This window comes from Rhinolophus sinicus, chromosome 12 (genome assembly GCF_057876585.1).
Source record: "Rhinolophus sinicus isolate RSI-liver-muscle chromosome 12, RSI-T2T, whole genome shotgun sequence".
Lineage (NCBI taxonomy): Eukaryota > Metazoa > Chordata > Mammalia > Chiroptera > Rhinolophidae > Rhinolophus > Rhinolophus sinicus.
This window is the reverse complement of record NC_142512.1, coordinates 28,942,850-28,965,583: the sequence shown is the minus strand read 5'-3', so window position 1 is coordinate 28,965,583 and position 22,734 is coordinate 28,942,850. Positions and strand designations below refer to the sequence as shown.

Sequence of the window (22,734 nt, the reverse complement as noted above, 5' to 3'; positions counted from 1 at the left end):
CCCTTACAAATTAGGATTAGACCCATACTTATGATATTTAATATTAAATAACTAAAACATATACGAAATACCGTCATAACCTGAATGGCTGATCTGAAGACTCCAACACACTATTTTGAATAGTTTCAAATAGAAACTAGGGGCAGCCTTAACCTTTTTAGGACCCAGTCTTCATAGCTTTTTCATTGAAGTTGGCATGTCTTTTATGCCTTTTTGAAGAACATGCAGGGAACATTCGTAAAAGTTTCCTTCCTGCCCTCTGCCCCCCATCTCACTCAGCACATTTGTGACTTTGAAAAACACTAGTAGTAATAGCATCGAGACTTGAAGTTTAGTTTTACTTTAGGTATTATGTAGTGCAATTATAAGGCTTTGGTTGAGATACCAACTTTTAAATATAGTTTAAAAGACAAATATAGTTTCAAAGGCAAATGGAAGTTGTACAGTGGAGATGCTCTAATCCTAGTGTCCCAATGTCACTTCTCCCTAATTCTTCACATCATTAAAGAAACAAGTCATGCTAGTCCTAGGAAGAACTTTGCAGATATCTCATTCACCCGTCTCAGGAAATTTTTTGAGGGTCAGTGCAGTGGTTTGCCAAGGTCACACAACTAGTTAGTAGAAGGACCTATGTATTCCAGCTCCTTTCTTTCACTAATACATTTGGACTCCTCTACAGTATTATTTCTGTCTGATGCTATCCACTTGTATTTAGAGTAGCTAGCATATAATAGCCATTTACTTCTTTGGCTTAATTAAAAGCAAAAAATTTCTTCCTTGAAGAAGTTGAGGCAAAATCATGTATTCCTAATTACTTCTTAGAAAATTGAGCATAAAATCATGCAGCCTGTCTTTATATAAAAAGATCAGATACGGAGCCACTTGAGTCTTAAACTTCAGTCCGCACCTGTAACCAGTATCAGCAGAAGCTGTATACACTGGGCAAAAGGTAGCTTATTCTGCACAAGTACTTGTCTAGTCATTAGACTCATTTTACTTTTTTGAATACCATTTCCTTTTGGGAGGAAGTCTTGCCAGGTCATGAGTTCATTATTACTATCTCTGATAGGGTTTAGTCTTCATTTGAAAAAGTGGTTCCTTCTCATTATCTCCCTCCCTCAGGCTGGCTGCATCCTAGCATGCCCAGTTGTAGCCTGGTGTGCGCTTTTATGGCATTTATAAATCCCTCCTTCCTGAGGGTTTATAATGACAGTGCTAAAAATCACCTTGACTGAAGTATGAACATTGCCATTGAATTTGAGGGGCCTGAGAATGTTCTTTCTAGTCCGTTTTATTTTGACAAAATTTAACATACTAAGGCTTTTCCACTTTCTGCCATAAACCTAGGTTTATAATACTTTTGAGATGCTAATTAACATTACCTGTTTTTCTCCAGGTGGACAAATTAGATGCTTCAGAATCACTGAGAAAAGAAGAAGAACAAGCTACAGAGACGCAACCTATTGTTTATGGTAATCTGTCTCTTTTTATCCTCACAGGCATACAGTAGACAGATGTTTCATTCTGTAGGAATTCTACCTCAATATAGAAAGATAATCTGCTAAAGTGTAAAAAGTCTCCATGAGTTAAGAAATAATACTGTAATTTTTTTTTTCCTGCAAACAATCTTAAGGCAGGCATTGACATTATTCACTAAGATAATCTTAAATGAAAAGACAATCTCAAAAAACTTATGATCATAACCTAAATTTTCCTGTGGTCTGGTCACTGATTGATTATTCCTAAATTACTGAGAAAGAAGTATTAGTGAGTTCAATTTTCAGAAGTGCCAGAGCTCTCTTTAGTATGTTTTACATGAAGAGAACATCCTCTCTTTAAATTCTAATTGGGACAGAGAACTTGTATAGAGTTTCCATTTGAGAACTTTCCAGAGACGTAGGATATTGAAATTCTCAGTGAATATTTAAGGTGTAATTCAGTTCCTTCTTACATGTCTGAACTACTTCCCGTTTCCATCTCACTCTTGGTGAACAGATTCATTTCAACAATGAACTTGAAAGGTATAGGTTATACCAGTATGACCAGGTGTTCTTTGGAGGAGGACATAAAATTATGACCATTGCATCTCATCCTGCTAAAGGAAATGATAATATACAAATCTATTATGGCATTGTCTCCTTTATATTATAAATAAAAAGGACTTCAGAAATTTAGTGGACCAGATAGTTTTGATAAAGTTGGAGAAGATAAACTTTAAGTAGATTCTAGACATGGGAACAAGATGTTTGACGTATGTGAGATGGGAAACACAGGAACAAAAACAGAGTGAGTATAATAATTTGGGGTCACCTACTGAATTTGGCTTGCCTTCGGGGTGTTTACAAGGACAGGCCTTGTAGGCCGTTGACAATGGGGTTGAAATTTTAAGAAAATGTCAATACAAGGTTAGAAGTGATTTTTTTTTTTAATAAACTGCAGGTTTGCAAAAAGAATTTGCTTACTAAAGACAATTTTGGTTGCTATTCACAAAAAGGAGAGACATGAGGTCACTTGTCTGGGAGAAATCTTGTTCAAGGTTTACATTCTAGTGGGAGAGTACTTTTGTGGTGGCTGGATAGAGGTGTTATGTTTTCTCCCTCTAAATGAGCCAGGTTCTCTACAGGTTGTTTTCTGTATGTGGTCAACTACTATTTAAACGTCATTAGAGTGTTAGCATAGTATTTGAAAGAGGTTGTATGCTCTAGTGGATTTCATACCTAATGTATATTTGAATATGTTTTGTTATTTTTTATTGCTCTCTCTAAGTACTGGATTCTTTGCTCAAAATGCGTTAGGGTTCATGACTGTTTACATGCATTTAAATTTAACTTTAAACGCTCAGTTGTGTTGAAACCATGTTGTGTTAAAAAATTGTTTTCTGTGTTAATTCTGTATAATCACCAAATCTAATGTGCGACTACCATGTGGTGATAGGCTTATTAGCAGATGTCTTGCCTGATCATGTCAAGCACGCATGTGCATATTGCTTTGAAAGGTATGAAGTAACGTAATTATTGTGACAGTTCTGGCCCTCAGCCCTGCACTGTGTGTTGGCTTTTAAGGCAGAACCTTCTTAGGGTGACTGTCATGCCAAAATTGTGACAGCCTAAAGTGCCCCCGCAAAACTCATTCTAAATTGTGATTGTGCTGCTAGAGTAGGGGGGATTGGAGTGTGATAGTCCTACAACGCTAACATTTTTACCACCCTCTTGCCCCCTGCCCTTGCTCCTTTTTGTTTCCCACCTTTAGGTCAGCCCCAGTTGATGCTGACAGCAGGACCCAGTGTTGCAGTCCCTCCCCAGGCACCTTTTGGCTATGGTTACACTGCACCACCCTATGGGCAGCCACAGCCTGGCTTTGGGTACAGCATGTGAGATGGAAAGCTGATCCTGTAGTCGCCTATTTTCGTACTGAAACATCGTCTCTACCCGCTTCTCAGTTTGTAACAGAGGAAAACAGGCACACATTCTTATAACCTTTATTTCATGAAGGACTACTTTTTGTTTCTAACTATAAACTTGGATCACCTATGTTAAAAGCTTATTTCACATTCCGCATCATTTTAGAAGTTATTTTCAAAGGGGAATAGTTTCAATGTTTTATTCACTTGGGCTTTTTTTCTTCCCCCTGATTCTTTGAAAAACTGCTTAATATTCAATCAATTGTGAAGAACCTGATTTGCACTCTGTAGTGTTTAAAGAAAAAAAACTCTAATATTGAATCTCATGAATTTAGTGTATGTAAACAGCTTACAATATGTATTGTCTAAATGCATTTAAATCTCCTTTATTCAAAGAAAAGCTAAGGTGAATATATTGGTATGTGACCCTGCGAGGCTGTCAATGCCAACGAAGACGACACTAATCAGCATCGCCTACACTGGACTGCAGTGCTCTCCAAATTATTCGAAAAATGCATTACAGAAAACTTGCCTGAATTTTAAACGAGCATAAAAGGCCCTCTGACCTATGCAGGTTTCCTCATTACGCGTATAGAAAATGCTAGTGTGTTTTTGCTCACTTCATATGTAACAGGTGCCCTTCTGTTGTGCTGTATCCTGTGCTTTTTCTGTGGGACCATTCCATTCAGGAACAAAGAGCACCATGATTCCAATCTGTGTGTATTTACTAACCCTTCCCTGAGGTTTGTGTATGTTGGATATTGTGGTGTTTTAGATCACTGAGTGTACAGAAGAGAGAATTCAAACAAAATATTGCTGTTCTTCAGTTTCGTTTGTGGAATTTGAAATTACTCAAATTTAAAATAAATTACTGGACTGTGGAAATAACATGTAGAATGGCAGTTTTAATTAAATACCTCTCAAACTGAAACCAAAAGAACCATGGTTTTGGTAGTTTCGTGTTGGGTTCTGAGGGGACAGGGAGGTGTGAGAGCGGTAGCGGAACCCGTGTTGGGACGTGTGGAAGGACTGTATACATCACGTGCAGAACTGCAGTTAATAAGGGACATGCAGTAGGTGAAAGAACCAGTCAGGTTCTGCATTTCAGCTGTCTCCATCATTTGAACCAAGTGACACTTTTAGGTTTTATCTCAGCTTTTCACTAAAATGAACAGATCATGACTGTTAAATTTTATTAACTGAAATAAAAGAATATAAACATGTAGTTAACATGCTGTTCCTCGCCATGAAATTGTAAGGGTCCCCAAATTACAGTTTAAGGTGATTTTTTTTTTTTTTTTTTTTAAAGTAGTGTCTGAATCCAACTCTTCTGGTGGATGGCTGAGAATCTTACTTTCACTATTAATCCTTAGTAGAGTTAGAGAGCTGCCTACCTTGTGTTGACACAGAAAGGTTTTTAAAAACTTAGAAGCCCTGCTCTTCCCCCATCCTCAATTTCATCCCCTTTATTTTCCTATAGGAAATTACAGTACTACCTGGAAAATCCCTTTTCCTTTTTTGGTTTGTCACAGTGAACACATTTTGCTGTTTAGGCCCTGACTGTATTTGTTTTTGCTGGATCTCTGTCCCCCCTCTTCATCATTATCAAAATCAAGAGGGAGACTAGTAATGGTGCCTGTGAGCTCATTCTTTTCAGAGTCAAGATTTGTTCTCCTGGAGCTTTCTGTACTTTGAATCAACTGTTTTTTATCAGCAGAATTATTCTTCTCTCTTTCTTCCCTTCCCTAATAGAAACAGGTTAAAATACTTTAGTAAAGATTTCCTTATAGCATACTTAAGAATTTTTTTTTGAAAGAACAAGAAAGTCTTGTGTTCCTCATGTGCGGCGTCCTGTGAGACTGAGTTGCCACTTAAGTCATCCATAATGGTCTATAGTAGAATGACAAAGTGCTGTAGTGTAAGACTTATGTTCTAATCCTGAGCAAACTTGTTCTCTCCTGTGTATATTAATGCTATGAGTACTTTTCAGAATTACTTGCAGGAGTTTAAATCACAAAATGCTTGGCTCAAGACTGGGCAATAAACTGTAGTTTAAGGGGGTGGGTCTTCCCTAACACTACTCTGAATAGGATGATGGTCTGGGAGAAGGAATTAAAAACAGAAAACTAGGGTACGAAGAGTCCTTAGCACCCTAAATGTAACTGAAACAGGAGAGAAGAGGGGAGACATTAATGGGAAGCTTTTCAGGATGTAAACTTGCTTTTAGTGATCTTCCTCCCTAGTATCCAAATACAGCCTTTGTACCAGAAACAAAAAAAATCTGTGATGCTTGTTGACAACCATTTCAACATAGACATTAGTACAATAGCAAGAGACTGATGATCTCCAAGTAGGGCTTCTGGAATGTTCTGTAAATTGATTTACTCATGCAGATATTCTCACAGTAGTGGGTTCTCAAACTTCTTCTCAGGATCCTTTCATACTCTTAAATTACTGAAGATCCTTTAGTTTATGTGGGGTTGTATCTATTAATATTTACCGTATTAGGTAAAACAATTTTTAAAAATTATTAATCCATTTAAATATAACTAACTCATTCCATCTTAACATAAACAATTAGGAATTAACCATATTTCCCCAAACAAGTCTAGTGATAAGAGTGGCATTGTACTATTGAACAGTCTCTTCAGAGTTTGTCTTAAGATGGCTGGCTTCTCATATGCACTTCTGCATTCAATGGTATGTTGTTTTTGTTGAAGTATATGAAGAAAATCTGGCCTCATATAGATATGTAAATAGTAAAGGAAGAAGTATTTTAATAGCCTTTTCAGATACTTGGGGTTAGTTGAAATGTGGAATCTGAAACCATAAAAGTGAACTCTTTGTACTGTTATATTAAATCTATTTGTCTGTCTTTACTTTGAATGGATCTTTTACCCATGCATGATTTGTACCCTCATGCATTGGTTATGTGGAAAATACTGATTTATTATGTCAGTTTTTCTACATGTGGACACATTTTATTTTAAAAAATCATTTGTGAGAAATGCTGATTTTATCAGAAGTCTTACCTTTTGGGAAGCTTAGAAGAGAGGCAGATACAAATTTCCCTAAATACTGTCAACTGTTACTTATGAGGAAATATCTGCCAGCCCCCCAGATCTGGATAACCAGTTTGTCAGTTGTTCTTGCCAGTAAGGCTGTTCCATGACAAAAGTACTAGTTCATCTCACGACTCAGCCACACAAATCTTTTTCAAATCATACTTGGTGTACACCAGAGTGTTTCATGTTAGAGTATTGAGACAAATGGTCATGGTCAAATTTAATAATACTTTTATTGCTTCATCGAGGATATTAAGTGAAACTGTTTTTTGACTGATTATAGGGCAGTGAAAACTACAATGACTACTTATTCAGGTAGCTGCCCTTGTCTTGATCTGTGAAAAGTGCCAGCAGGTTTACCCACGATTGCTTTTGTATCATCAGTGCAAATGTCACCACAGTGAAAAAGAAAAATAATGTCTTAATATTATGAAAATAGTTTGGACCCCCTGAAAGTGTCTGAGAGAAACCATGGGCTCTCCCCGTACTTGGAGAACTATAAGATGAAACCTATAAAAAAAATACTAAGTACAGGTAAACTAGAAAACAATCATAATAGATTCCCAGAATTACCAGAGTTTGTATACTATTCATTCTAGCAGATATACCATAACTTATTACAATTATTTGAATCAGCCACAGGCCATCCTGTTGGGAATGCACTGTTCTTTGAACTTGGAACCACCAGTCTCTGAGGCAAGCCTCAGAAATTACCTGAGCCAGAGTCATGCTTGAATTCTCTTCAACCCAGTTACATGCTGTTGCATCACTTTTGAATGTAGTAGTAAAAACATTCTGTTTAAACAGTGGCTACTGTGGCATCATTCAGTTGCAGTTTCTCCTGTGCTGTCATATGCTAGTATAAATGGCATAAAACTGGCCAAATATTAGAACCTGTGACTAGCTGCAGTAGCTTTAGTGGTTTCTGCCCCCAGACTCCACTGAACTTATCCTTAGTTGTGCTATCATGCTGCTATGTCGAAGTTAACTGCTAAGTAATGCTAATTGTTGAAGTTCACCACAGAGAGTTGGAGCCACTTACCATGCTCCTGTTAACAAAATTCTCCCTGGCACCACCATCCTACTCAGGGAGATACTGAATTTAGAAAGACTGTCAGGATCCTCCCAAAGAAGGCTTTCAGGAAAAATGGCTTTTGCAAGAAGAGATTGCAAAAAGGATGGAAGCTACGTTGCTTTGGGAGCTGGGAACTTCCCCTTTATATTCTGGGCAGCTGGTATGGCATAGTAATTACTGGAATTGTGTCATGCTATGTGTATAGGGATCAAAAGGGAAATAAAGGTGCCCTTAAATAATTGAATTATCTAGTTCCTTAAATTCCAGGCAAACAGTGGGATGTTGGGATGACACTACATTCATTTCACAATTACCATAAAATCGTATGCATGCCTTCTACTACCTTCAAGGTCTGCACAAGTCACTTCATAAGTTTCAATGCCTTCACTGTTAAGAAAGCATATAAAGCAACTTTTACACGCTATGATGTAGAACCACTGCTGAGAACCTCTGGCTAGTGTGGGTCAGGGACACGAACATAGAACGCTACACAGGTGGGTTATATCAATGCTATAAAACATCAACTTTGAGGCGTTTATTTAAAAATCCAGGTTAGATTCTAAACTCGTTGTGGGTAGCTATACCATCATCTACAAATGAAGTCGACCTGTCAGTCATCCAGAAAGTGACAGCGGGGAAAACTGCAGTTTGCATCCAGTGGGACTACACTTGAACCTGTCTCCGAGGGGGACAGCAACATAGTCTTGGGGAAGAAGAGCTATTAAAACACAGAGGGACCTAACCATGCATAGGGAATACTGTTTCCCCCCCTTGTAATCCAATTTTGTTGTGACCTATTCCTCTTAAGTATTTTTTGTTTCAGCACTTGGAACTACTGGGACCATCATAACTAACCTTTTTTCCCCCTTTGGCCCCAAGATAACTAACTGTACCAAGTACATGACAGAAGAACACAGGAACAGATTTTCATCTACAGAATACTTAAACTGGGGGAAGAAATTCAGCTTTTATTCAATTTAACAGTTTCAAATGCTTGTGGTAGTGGGACCATCATCATACAAAACTCCACTTTAGTAAAGTTTTAGGTGACCAGTGACTTTGTCAATTAGGTCTGCTGGTCCTGGCCCAATTCCTAGGACAGTTTGAGAGCCTGGTGCAATCTGAGTACGTCCAGCATCTTGGATTAAACTTACAGTCAGCCCCAGCATTTTCGCGTGGGTCAGTAATTGAAGCAGAGTTTCTTCATCAGGGGCTTTGACCACCACTTTGGGTTGGCCACAGTACTCCCACTGTTTGAGCAATTCAGGATTTCTCCTTTGAATTTGCTTGTAAGCAGAAACAGCAGCATGAGAACACTGGGCAGCCACTTTCCCTTTTCCCATCTTTAAGTCATTTCGAACCACAAGAATCATTTTGTACTCCCCGCTCTCTCCTAAGATGCTCGTTTCAGTTCCGGTCTCTCTGTCTGTCTCACTCACTGAGCTTCTGGGGATCGTCCCGAAGCGTATGCGGAGGCCCCAGCCCAGGCACATGCCACAAGCAACTCCGGCAGCCAAGCTGAGTGCACCAGGATGAGCCAAATACTCCATAACCAAGGATTTGGAAAGCATCTTAAAGGAAAGAAAAAAGTCATTACGATCTAGCAGTGAAATTCATCGGCTTATCAGATAAAACACCTTAACAGTAAGTATATAAGCAACATTTAAAACTATACGAGGTCATCCAGAAAAAATGCAAAATATATCTTGGATCTTACGCATGTACTGTCTTTTCCTCCTCTGATCTAGAAAAGATTCAAGAATACAGGGGAAGCAGTTTAGGTCACTTTGAATTGCAATGTGAGGAATCTCTCTCTCCTTGGACAAAACAAAGCTCTGTTCCTCAGTTTTTCTAACTCTTGTGGAGAAAGGAAATTTTCTGTTTTACCAAGATGCCCTAAGGGTCTAAAGAAACCAAGAATACCCCCCGCCACTCTTTCTGAAATATAGTTTTATTTAATTGTGTCTTCATAATACAGTGGTTTCAATAGGGATGGGACCAGCCCCTCAGAGAAGTTCCTAGCTGTCAAAATCACAGGCCTGGAGTAAGGAGCCTGGCTGACATTTACTGCACCCGAGCATGGAATGCTAAAAGTCTTTACAGTGAGGATTTGTCCCATTGGACATCATTATATTTGAAAAACTATTAATACCCGAGACTGGAACCCAACTTCATTTTACATATGAACACAAAGTATTTTCTGCATAGTTTTAATACACACTGAATTTACCAGAAGTCTATCACATAAAACAAAGGAAGATAATCCTTTATCATTATCAGAAATTCTTGTTACCCCAGCAAAGTTTTTCATGGTATTTGGGTCACCAATAAAACACATCAGTCTACATTTGAAGCTGTTGGAGTCATATGAGTCTATGAATAGGCACAAGTCCTAGAAATACATATTTTATCAAATTTATTTTTCTCATTTATGTTAAAATTAGGAAATATTTTTGAAATTACAAGGTAGATTATACAGTATTATCAAATATTTTAATATCAGGATAGTATTGGGGAAGGTGATGTTGAACTTTGATGTATTCACATACTATAAAACTCAGCCTTTTAAAGTATACAATTCAATGATTTTTAATATATCTACAAGATTGGTTAACAACCATCACCACTATTTAATTCCAGAACATTTTCACTGCCCCAAAAAGAAACCTCTGTACCCATTAGCGGTCATTTCCCATTTTGCTCTCCCCTAGCCCTGGCAACCACTAATTTACTTGCTCTTTATGGATTTTCCTATTCTGGACAGTGATATAAATCAAACCATACAATACGAGGTGTGATCAAAAACTACAGTGAATGTTTCAATTTAAAAATATAGTATAAGACACATTGCCATTAATCCCCCTCAATATACTCCCCCTTGCTTTGAACACACTAATCCCATCATTCTTGCCACTTTCTGAGCAGTTCTGGAAGTCCTCTTTCGTGTGTGTCTTTAATTGCACTGTCGTGGCTGCCTGAATTGATTTAAAATGTTTACCTTTCATGATCATTTTGACTTTTGGGCAGATCCAGAAGTGGCCTGGTGCCAGATCCGGTGAATAAGATGGACGAGGACAAACTAATGTTTTTACTTGACAGAAATTGCTGTACCAGAAGCGATGTGCAACATGGAGTGTTGTCATGATGGATGATGAAGTAAAGACACAAAAGAGACTTCTAGAACTGCTTCTGAAAGTGGCAAGAGCGATGGGATAAGTGTATTCAAAGTGAGGGGGAGTGTTCTGAGGGGAATTAATGGCAATGTGTCTTTTACTGTAATAAATTTTTTTATTTAAATATTCACCATATTGTTGGATCATATGTATATCATTTTAGAGATCAGAAGATAAGCCCAGCCTAGAAATACAGATTTAAGAGACCTTAACATATAACAGGTCACTGAAGTGATGAAAGTGGATGAGGCCACTGGGAAAAGTATACAGTGTGAAGAAAGGGCTAAAACAAGGAAAGAAACATTTGAGGTTCAAAAAAGAGTGACATGGAGTAGATATACATATAGGACTTTATGGCTCTAGACACCTTTGCAGCCAGGAAAAAAATTATAATGTATCTATCATTTAGTTACTACATGATGCTTACATATCAGCAGGATTTCTCTGGTAATCTAACAAATTCCAAATAATATGGAATTATATTTAAAAGTCTACTAACCTTTATGTCAACAATTAGAAGGACTCTCTCTCTGAATTAATTTCTAGGTTGCAAAGAAACCAAATATCCCATATACTAAATTTAGGTACTACTGGAGAAGGGAATTATATATAGAGGACCTATTATGTGTTGGGTAACATGCTAAACCCCTTACTTCTATTACTGTTGCTATGAAAATGAAAGGAAGACATTACCCTCATTTTAAAGATAAGAAAAATAAGAATCAGAGAAGTTACTTATCCATAGCAACATACTAATAAGAGCGATATAAAATGTACTCAATCTAAAGGTCATGATGGAAAGCTTCTCATCTTCAAAACTTTAAAAACAGGTAAGCAGAAAAAGTTCCAGAAATCACCACGTTTGTTTATCATTTCTTTCCCATATCTCATGAGGTCTCTAATTCTAAAATGTTCAAATTAATACTAACATCTTTGTTCTTTAGGGTGTTCTAATCTTCTAACAGCCCGATCAGATTATCATGTAACTCCACCAAAAGGTGTTTCAGTATGTCCCCTTTCCTGCGTGTCTTCTATAAATATACCAATAAACCCAGTGCTTGAAACCAAGGTAAAAATAACTATTCTTAGTCTCACAGATAATACTGGGCAATGATGGCACTGAAAAATAAACGTGTCCTGTAAAACCATCTTCTTAGTACCTTCTAATTCCTCTGCCAGACTAGACACCTTTCACCAATGCTCTTGAATCCCATTACCATCCATTAATCCCATTCCACTGGCTACTGCCCCTTGGCCTTTTCCAACCTAAAACTTCCTTTCCTCTTGGACCTTAAACCACTGCCTCATTTTTCCTCTTCCATTTACCTCTAACCTTCTGCATTTACCTGCCTCCCTTCCCCACTCAGATGAAATTGCTAAGGAATCAGACACTTGCTAATTGCCAACTGTAGTTGCCTCTTTTTAAGCCTCATCTAGAGTTTTCTGCACCACTCACTGAGAACTTTTCTTTAAACTTTCCTCCCTTGAATTCTTTAACTCAGTTTTCACACCATTACCATCCTACCTTTCAGAATAGCTGGTTTTCCAGGTTCCTTGTCTGGCTCTATGTCCTCTGTTTTCCCCTGATGTATGTATTATTAGCTTACACATTTGGTTCTCTTTTCAATCTACACCTACATAGTTCAATACAGTAGCCATTAGCCAAACGTAGTTACTTAAACTTAAACTAATTGAAACAAAATAAAAATTCATTTCTTCAGTTACACTTAGCCACAGTTCAAGTGCTCAATAGCTCAATAACTTTAAAGTCGCTAGGGGCCACTCTACCAGACACTCATATAGAACATTTCCATGACTACAGGAAGTTCTATTGGACAGTGCTGGTTTATATACTGTCCGTCCATTCAATGAATATTTACTGAGAGCCTATTGTGCCCCAGGCATTGTTCTGGACCCTGGATATATATAGAGCACTGAACAAAACAAACTTAACATTCATGGAGTTAACATTCTAGTAGGAGGAGACACAACAGTTTGTCAGATGAACAATCACTTATCTCCCAAATCATCATATGCTGAGGCCCACTAAAGCCTCTCTTGGGCTCCAAACTTGAATGTCCAGCTTCTGCTAGATTTCACCACTTAGATGTCTATGAAGTACTCTAACCTGTGTCCTAAACTGAAGTCAGTATCCCCTTCCTTCTCAAACCCCTTTTTTCTGTATTCATTTCTGAGTAACCCTGGACTTTTCATCTTCTGTCTGACCACATCCAGTCCCCTACACTTGTTGAATTTATCTGTCTTAAACCATCTCCTTATCTCTACTTCCAGTGCCCTAATTATCTCTTGGCCCAAAGCCTCCAAAATTAACGTCACTACCACTAATCTTTCCACATTTGCTTCAGTCTTGCTCTGGGTCATCCTAGTCCATCTGCCCTTATCATTATACTTCTAAAACACAAATCTGATTCTGTAATTTCCCTGCTCAAAAATCACTGGATAAACGCCTAAAGAATAAGACATAAACCCTTTTGCACGAATTTACAGCACTACACAATTTGGTTACAACCTACTTTATCCTTCTGACCCACTTTCCTGCAATATACTGTACTATCCAGCCACACCAAATTACTAGATTCTTTCAAGTTGCGATCTTTCCTTGAAACTGTTTTCCATTTTTCTCCACTTGAACACACAAACAAAAACATCCTCTTCACCCGTGAAGACGTAGTTCAAATGACACCTCCCTCTGGTCTTTACCACCCCGCCCCCAAGTCTTTATTCTCCAGATCGGCTGTAACATACATAACTACTGCAGATCATATTCTCAGCGTCCAGTACAGTGCCTGGGATAGAATATTAAATAATTAAATACTTTTCGAGGCATTATGTCTGTGTGACACGGAGGAACCAAATTTTCGATCATATCCTTAAAAATCTTTTCTTTGCTCGTAGGACTCAACTTGATACGCTGTGTATTGAATAAATATTCAGCAGACTGTAAGCCTGCTCGGTATTTTCTCACATTCGGAGCGAGCACATCGATGCTGCCTGACTGGAGGATTTGCCTGGGAACTAAAATTTCTGGGTCCTTCCCCTCTCCAGAATCTTGGTCCCTTCTCCCAAAGAACGACTGGCAGAACAAGAAGAGTGGCTCCAGCGGCCAATGGGCGGAATACAGTTTATGAAGAAGATGAAGGGTTGGGGGGGGGGGGGCGGTTACGCAATGAGGTAGGAAGCAGCAGTCCAACTGGAGAGGATGCAGAAAGACATCCCTCTCCTTCGCCCTGTGAGGGACCGACCTACCTGGAGCACCTCTCCACCTCACTGGCGTCTTCGCGTTCTTCACTTCTGAGTAGCGAGCACGCTTCTGCCGCGGGGGTTACCTTTTCCGGGATCCCTTGACAACAAGTTCCGGATCAAGAACTGCGTAGAGAACAGTCATTCTTCCTCTCACCCCGCATGCGGGTCCGGAACCGAAATCCCGCGACGATCCGCCAAGATTGCCGAAAGGAGGTGGGAACGTTTCTCTTTTGGAGGCGGTCTCCTGGGGGGACACGGACCGGAAGTGACGCGGGGCGAGTTCCGGTTGGTCGTAGCCCAGCGGCGGGTGTGAGAGTCGGTGTGGAGCCGCTTCCAGGATCCTGAGATCCGGAGAAGCCCGGGTCAGAGCGGGTAAGTAAACGAGCGCGGGGAAGAGGGGACAGAATCCTGCGACTGTCCTCGGAGCTTGGCTTCTTCCGGAGCTCTCCCACTTAGACCGTGCAGATCTGGGGCAACGTGATTTCGACTTCAAGCGGGGTTTAGGGTGTTGCTGACCTGGGTCTCAGTCAGGCGGTAGCCGGGTTATTTGGGACATCTCCCTGTGGTGGGCCACCGATACTTTGACCCCATATACTGGACTCCCGACCTTTTGCTCTCAGCGCCGCGGATTTGGAAGCCGTTCTAAGCCTCTGTAGAGTACCCCTTTCTTTTTCTCCGGGTGTCTAGGACCTTAGAGTAAATGGAGATCTTCCCTGCTGATGACCAAGCTGTTTCTCAGGATCTGTCAGTTTGGGTTCTTGCCTTACCCAACCACTAGCGCGTGACGCTAAATATATCCGCTTCTAAACAAAATTCAGGCGTGCAAGTTCCATCTAAAGCGTTGGTGGCCAAGGAAATGGGGCCTTCGTACCGTAGATCTCTTGCAGAGGACTTTCACGAAGAATAGGTTTCTCTGCCTTTTCCAAATCCCTGACCCCTCCAACCCCTGTACGAGTATTTCATTACAGTGGAGGTATTTGCAATAAAACATGAAGGTCGGCTTATTCTCTAACATTCAAAAAACTCATATATGGCCCTGTATTACACTGCTAAGATTACTTATGACCTCCAATCCAGTAGGTTTTCAACTATTTTGTTTTTCTGCAAAGCCATTGAAAGATCTTATAACATATAGGTTCTAGCACTGTTTACCTATCTTGGCAGCATATCTCCTTTTCCTAAATTTAATGTCTCAGTTCTCCTTTGGGGCTTGTCAGAAATTTTGTAGACAGATTGCCCTGATCTTTTGGAAAAGCTTGTATAAGTTTTTCTAATGTTGAAGTGATAGAAAATTTAATGTTCTGACTGCTGCTACCTATTAACTGTATTATCATTAGTTCTGATTTTAGTTGTATGCTCTTAGCTGTACATTCTATAAATGATGATACTAAGAAACTTATCTACTAGGCAACACTTTATGCATTCTTTATGTTTTTATTGACCGTTGGAAGAGTGATGGTGGTACCCAGACAAATGTAGCCAATTTGTGTGAAATTACTCTACTGTAGAAATCTTTCATATTTTGTTCTTTGCCTGTATTATTTTAAAACACTAGAGTATTTTCTTTTTCTGTGAGGAATGTATCCTACTTGATTAATACACTTTAATTTCTGTGACATTCCAGAATCACCAAGTTTCTGAACTACTTCATAAATAAATGATTTAATGCCTTTTACCAGTTTACCTACAGCTAGTTTAATCGACTTATTGTTTAGTTTACATAATATTCTTATTTTTGTTTTAGAAAAAATTTTCACACTTGTCTGAAATGAGGTGACAAAATTTTTGAGATGTGGAATTATATACATTAGATGTTATCATTAGTTTTTAACATCTGGTAAATGTGCGTATTGACTTTATAACAGCCAAACCTGATGTTATAGTTTATATTCTTTTTGTTCAATTCAGTTATTTAGGGATTGATTATCCAAATTTTCTCTCTTTTCCAACGTCTTCCTGCTTTTGTCTTGAATAACCACTTTTTAGGATTTCAAAAGGTCATCAAACTTTAAATCAGAAGACCTGGATTGAAGTCTGGGCTCCAACACTTATTGAGTGAAGGTTGACAGGTTACACAACTTTCTGAGCTGACCTGGATTGTGTTGATTAACAGTGCTTGTTCACTTTACTTCATAGGATTGTCACGATGATTAAGTGAGAGAGTAAATGAAATCACTATATAAATGAAAATATGGTCATATTGTCATTTTACTCTGCAAGCTGGACATATGTCAGTGCAGAATAATGTTACTTTGCATCATTTCAAAATGTAATGTTTTATATTCAGTGTATTGTTTATCTGAAAATATTATCGCACTTTTCTGAGATGATCTTTGTCCTACTTTTGAACATAATAAAAGCTAGCCAGGAAGAGTTTGATACTGTAACCCATTGAGTTAGTCACCTTGGTTAATAAGTAGGTGACTGGAAAATGATTATAGCTTTGCTTTGGGAAATTTTAAGTCTGATCTCTTTTGGTCATCATGTATTGTCACTTAAGAATTTTCAAGTGCAGAGGGAACTGAAGTTTTTGGTGCTTAGAGGTTAGAAGTAGCCTTACTTATATTAAGTAAGGAACTTTATCATTTCACTGAAACCTACTGAACGCAGTATTTAGAATTAGAAGCAACTTCTGTGAACATTTAGTTAGATTCTTCTCATTTAACTAAGGAGAAAATTGGGGCCCAGAAACAATTAGTAATTGATTTGCCAGAGGTCATATGGTTTAGGTAGGGCCAGAACCTGAACTGGAAATGAGATCCCAGGTATTCTTTCTGTTCTGCTAAGGTTGTCTCCAGCATCTTTATATGGTTTGGTAATATTTTCTGGTTTGCATGAAAATGGTTTCTCATATTAAAGGGATCTATGTGTGTGTATACATTTTTTTCCCCTCGATCTGATTTAGTCTTGTAAACGCTATAAAAACAAAAACACTGTGCTTCACAAGATTTGCAGTGGACTGTAATAAGAAAAGAAAAAAAGAAAATTAGTTCTATTGAGAACAGTTATTCTGAGTTCTTGCTTCATTACTATCAGGTATCGAGGTGTCTTCTTTCTAGCAAGCGGAAAAGACAGAGGATCTTTGTAACACATGTCTGTACTGAGTGAATGTTGTTGCTAATGAGTAGGAGGAAGCTGTATTAATTCTTTGCTCCTGCTAAAAAATTTCCCCAAGCTGTTTGCAATTCTAATATTCTGTGTGTTAATTATCTCTTAATCTATAGAGGCATTTCTCTGTTTCATTCTGGGTAGATAGCCACTGTAGAAGAGTTAATGCTTTGTCTTTTTGGGAACTCTTGCTTACAGTGATTTCACAAAAGCTGTTTAATTTCTCCCCTTTCTTGGAGATTATAGTGCCAGTTGCTTATTACCACTGCTGTTTTGCCCAAGTGTTGTTTGTTGGTTCCTCCTTCCCCTCCTTTTTCTCTCTCTCCCTCTTCCCCCCCTTCTACCTCCCTTCTTCTCCTGACTAACCTCAGGCTCAAACTATATGAATAGAAGAGATAATTTGTTTGCTGTTATGTTAGTTAATAAAATCTGCTTTCACAAAGACTTGCAGATATTTCAGGTGCAAACTTTTAGAGTTTATTGCAAGAAACTCCTTATTTTGTCTGGGGAAGCAACTTTGTATAAAGTTTGCTGACCTGATATCATATATTATGTAAACCCTTATGTAAAGCTCATTTAAAAATATTATGCTCCTTGAAGGCTTTGGAAATTTGAACAGGTGATACTTTTCTGTGTCCGATAAAAGATGATACTTTAAACTTCAGGCATTTTTTTAATAATAGTAACCTTGGTCATTATAGATTTTTCTGAAAGACTAGGTAGATAGTGATAAGAACCAGGGCTATGAAACTAGATTGCCTTGGTTCAAATTCCAGCTCTGCTACTGTGCTACCCTTCGGCTAGTTACTTAACCTCTTGCTATCTCAATTTCCTCCTTGACAATGAAGTCAGTACCTTTATTGTTAGGGTTAAATGAATAGATTTAAGTAAAGCATTTAGACAGTGCCTGGCATATAGTTAACCATGATTATTATCATCATCAACTGGCCTCCTGAGCAGTTGCTAAGAACTTCATCCCAACCCTCTTTTGAAAGCGTGTCTTTATATTGCTGCTTACTTAATTATTGTTTGCTCATTATTAATGAAGTTTCAGTCAACCATTGTACTGATATACACAATTTCATTTTGTGAGTATTTTGTACGTGGGATTCTTAACTATGTGAGGCATTCCTGTAGGCCATTTTCTCAGCCTTTTTATAGTGTTAACAATTTACATTGTAGGGGTTCACAATGAGTTACTCCCTGATGTGCCTTTGTGTTATGTAGATTATTTTGAGCTAAAGTCAACAGACCCTGTAGGCTCAAGAGAAACTTCTGCCTCCCTTAACTACCTTGCCCATAATAGGAGAAATACCCTCTTTGGGCCTATCTATGTGACAGGGCAAACTAGTAATCCCTGAACCATCTGCTCTTGTCCTACAGTGACACTCTGAAGCCCCAATGTGCCTTACTTCATCCTAAACTCAGAATGTTACATATACTTCATTTTTCCTTTCTGTCTCAGAAACTCTCATATATGCAGGGTCTCTGATTCTCTAATGTATATGAGGTTCCCATGCGTATGAAATTAAATTTGATATTCTCTTGTCAGTCTGTCTCATGTTGATTTGATTATTCAACCAGCCAAAAAGAACCGTGTAACGGCTTATCTGTGTAAGCTATAACACAGAATTTGAGAATTGAAATTTGGGAATTTGATACTTAGTGATGTCTTCTAGCATTTGCTTTCTTTGCACGGGAAGATCATTTTGCAATGACATCAGTTGCCGTATCTGTTCATTCATCCAATCAGTGAATAAATACTTGTGTCTTAGGCCTTTTACCAGGTTCTGGAGAAAACAGTGGGAAACAAAGACAATCAGATATTTTAGTCGGGAGCCTGGTAGAGAAAAAAATAAATACAGAAATGAAGGAGTAAACACAGTAAAAAAATAGACAAGGATTTGAGAGAGAATTAATATGGATATGTGCCTATTTGAGTCTCTAGCAGAGAACACCTGTAATATAGCAACATGAGCTGAGATAGGAAACATACTCATGGTCCAGGTTATGTAGAACTTCGCAGGCCGTGGAAGTGAGTTTAGATTTGACTTTGAGTGCAATAGGAAGTCATTCTACAATTTCAAGTAGGGAGTATTATGATTTATATTAAGTTCACTCTTGCACATATGTGAAGGATGAATTAAAGGGAACAAGAATAGAAATGGAGAGAGAAGTTAGGAGTCCATTGAAAGAATAATCCAAGTGAGAGATGAGAATGGCCTGGGCCAGAGTGGTAGCAAAAAGTGGAGAGCAGTGAGTGGGTGGATACTAAATATACTTGGAATGGAACTAGGTCCTGGATTAGATGTGAGGAATAAGTAAATGAGAAGAGTCAAGGATGACTATGCTTCTGGATTTAGTTACTGCGTGGATGGTTGCGTCAAGTACTGGAAACGGGAAGGTTTGGGGAAAACCAGGTTTGTTACAAGAAGAGGGATGGGGTTGGCGGTAAAAAAGGACGTATTGTACTTGAGATGCTTAGGAATCATCGAAGTGGTGCTATTAGGATACAAATCTAGAAGTCAGGACCAAAAACATAAATTCAGGCTGGGATATTAAACTCTGGAACCCAATAAGCCACTTGGGGAGATGGAAGAGGAGGGGACCCAGATGAGGTAAAAGAGAGAGCTGGCAAAGGAGACTAATGAGTGTTTGAAGAAAGAATAATCAGATACGAGGTGTGATCAAACAATACGGTAAATGTTTAAATTTAAAAAAAAAAAGTATTACAGTGAAAGACACATTGCTACTAATGACCCTCAAAATACTCCCTCTTGCTTCAAACAAACACATCCCATTGTTCTTGCCACTTTCTGAAGCAGTTCTGGAAGTCCTCTGTCATGAGTGTCTTTAGTTGTGTTGTCGTGACTGCCTCGATGTCCTGAATTATTTTGATTTTGGGGAACAGCCAGAAGTCCCATGGTGCCAGATCCGGTGAATAAGGTGGATGAGGACAGACCGTAATGTTGTTATTTGACAGAAATTTCCATATACCAAAAGCGATGTGTGACACAGAGCGTTGTCATGATGGAGGATGATTTGTGGTACACTTTACAACACACCTTCTCTCAACCATAGCTCACCCCCGACTGATTACTCTGGTCAAGTTGAAAATTGTAACACACTGTTACTAAGGTTTGAAGCACAACTTCCCGTATTGAAGATCCCTGCCTTTCCGTTGGATGGGTCTTGTTGGATGGCTCTCGGCAGCAGCATTCACCGTATTTTCTGATCACAACGGAAAGGCTCTGTGTCACACATGACTTCTGGTATGGCAGTTTCAGTCAAATACCAACATCCTGTCCTCATTCTGTCCTCATCCACCTTTTCACTGGATCTGGCACCGTCCGACTTCTGGCTCTTCCCCAAAGTCAAAATGGCCATGAAAGGTAAACATTTTGAATCAATTCAGGACATTGAGGCAGCCATGAAGTGCAACTAAAGACACGCATGAAAGAGGACTTCCAGAACTGTTTCAGAAAGTGGCAAGAATGATGGGATCAGTGTGTTCGAAGTGACGGGGAGTATTTTGAGGGGAATTAATGGTAATACGTCTTTTACTGTAACAAATTTTTTAAATTTAAATATTCACTGTATTTTTTGATCACACGTCGTATACAAAAATAATTAAAAGTGGTTGGTTACATGTAGTCGGGAGATTACTAGACAGATGAGGGACAAAGGGAGCAAGATTTTTCACCTTTTTTTGCATATATATTTTAAAGCATGTGAATGTTTTTTTTTCACATGTCCAAGAGGTTCTTTTAACTGTATACCTAGGTATATAATTGCCAGCAAGGGTATGTCGATATTTAACTTCACAAGTTGTTTCCCAGGCTTTGCTATTATGCTTCCTAACTTTTGCCAAAGGAATGCATGTAAAGAATGGTGTGGTGGATTGTAAAACTGAATGTTGGATTGCACAGTTGTCACAGATTCTTCTCATCATTGTATGCATACTCCTTTACAGTAAGATTTTACTTCTAGAGTCTGTTATTCCACCCTCCTTTACTCTGTACTTGGCTATGTGACTTGCTTTTGCCAAGGGGACATTAACAAGAAGTATCTCACAAACAGGCTTTGTTATGTAAAATTTCTCAGCCAGAGGGACCAGAGAAAGAGGCTGATAATTCCATCACTACATTAAGAGTTTATTAAGGGAACTTACATACCAGCTACTCGGCAAGATGACATGGATATCCTACATGCCTTCCACTCCCAGAGTCTCTGTAAAACCAGTCTACACGCTGGGAAGGGAAAGTTTGTTGAATGTAAAGGGTGTGTGGGGGGTGGGGGTGGCAGAACCGTCTGATGTCCAGAGGCTCTGGCAACTGAGCTGGTCAAGAGATAACTTGAAGGGCTTCTCGCTTCAGAGGCAAAACAGAGAGTTCTTGTGTACATCAGAGGAGGAGTTGGGGTCATCATGATGGCAGGTTAGCTTCAAGATGTAATTAGCTCTGTCGCACTGGCTTGTAAAGCACCTGCACATTGTGACCTGTCTCCTTTTACCGTGTTTCCCCGAAAATAAGACCTAGCCGGACCATCAGCTCTAATGCGCCTTTTGGAGCAAAGATTAATATAAGACCCGGTCTTATATTGTATTATATCCGGTCTTATATTATACTGTATTATATTATATGTTATATTATACCCAGTATTATATGATATGATATGATATGATATGATATGATATATGATATAAGACTCAGCCTTATATTAAAATAAGACCAGGTCTTAATATATTAATTTTTGCTCCAAAAGACTCATTAGAGCTGATCGTCTGGCTAGGTCTTATTTTCGGGGAAACAATACTGCTCTTTGCTACCCTGAGCCCAAGTGAATGAAGCCCAGGCCAACCTACTGGGGCAGGGTGAGACCATGTAAGAACAAAGATAAGGCATTCCAGCTGAGACCTGCCTGGCTGTAGAGCCAAGCTAGCCCAGACCAGAACCTCCCAACCTAATTCACAGAATCATGAGAAATAGTAAGTGACTTTTTAAAGTCACTAAGTTTTGGATCTAAGTTGTTATAAGACAGCAAAAGATAATGGATACAAATGGTATCTCATTGTGATCTGGATTTATAATTATTGATTGTCAATGAAGTCAAGTAGATATCTTCAGTATTGGCCATATATACACGTATTTCCTCTGCTATAAAATACCTTTTGCCTATTTTAGCTTTGTGGGGTTAGTTTTTTTCTTCTTCTTAATATTTTAAATTCTTTATATAACCTGCCTACTAGTCCTTTTCAGTTATGTTTCTCTCATTTGTCTTTTCACTTAAGATACCTGATGAATTTGTTTTCATTTTGATGTCCATTTTATCAGTCTTTTCCTTTATGGATAGGTCTTTTGTGTGTTTTAAGAAATCCTTCCCCACCCTAAGGCAGAAATATATTTATGTTTTCTTCTAAAAGGTTTGTTTCTTGACTTCTAAATCTTTAATCCATTTGGAATTGAATTTTTTGCGTGGTTCGCAGTAGAGATCAGCTGTTCTTTTCTTATATGGATAACCAATTTGAATTGTCTCTCCCCACTCATCTGTCTTGCCATCTCTGTCATACAGAGAGTTCCAAATATACAAGAATCTTTTGAGGGGCCCTGTTTTCTGTTTCTTGGTCAGTTTGTCTATCTCTGTATCTAT

At 38.6% G+C, this 22,734-nt stretch overlaps 3 protein-coding genes across 4 annotated transcripts in view; 2 read left to right on the top strand and 1 right to left on the bottom strand.

Annotated features, from left to right (window-relative positions):
- Positions 1–4,288, top strand: part of CLTC (clathrin heavy chain) — a 64,636-nt gene extending 60,348 nt beyond the window's left edge. For both annotated transcript variants that reach the window (XM_019736322.3, XM_019736320.3), the window contains 2 exons: positions 1,397–1,472; positions 3,250–4,288. In XM_019736322.3, the coding sequence (XP_019591881.1) occupies positions 1,397–1,472; positions 3,250–3,374 (201 nt within the window). In that variant the 3' untranslated portion in view covers positions 3,375–4,288. The remainder of the gene's footprint in view (positions 1–1,396; positions 1,473–3,249) is intronic.
- Positions 4,289–8,488: 4,200 nt separating this feature from the next.
- On the bottom strand, positions 8,489–14,120 carry PTRH2 (peptidyl-tRNA hydrolase 2). The gene is made up of 2 exons (XM_019736325.2): positions 13,981–14,120; positions 8,489–9,111 (listed from the first exon to the last, which is right to left on the bottom strand). Exon 2 carries the CDS (start codon positions 9,109–9,111, stop codon positions 8,572–8,574), a length of 540 nt encoding a protein of 179 aa, XP_019591884.1. The 5' UTR covers positions 13,981–14,120; the 3' UTR covers positions 8,489–8,571.
- A 92-nt stretch (positions 14,121–14,212) lies between these two features.
- VMP1 (vacuole membrane protein 1) overlaps positions 14,213–22,734 on the top strand; it is a 114,656-nt gene continuing 106,134 nt past the window's right edge. The window contains exon 1 of the mRNA XM_019736323.3: positions 14,213–14,349. The gene's annotated coding sequence lies outside the window, so the exon portion shown is untranslated. The remainder of the gene's footprint in view (positions 14,350–22,734) is intronic.

Coding starts and splice junctions, on each gene's coding strand:
- PTRH2 (XM_019736325.2), bottom strand. CDS start 9,111: ATGCTTTCCAAATCCTTGGTTATGGAGTATTTGGCTCATCCTGGTGCA.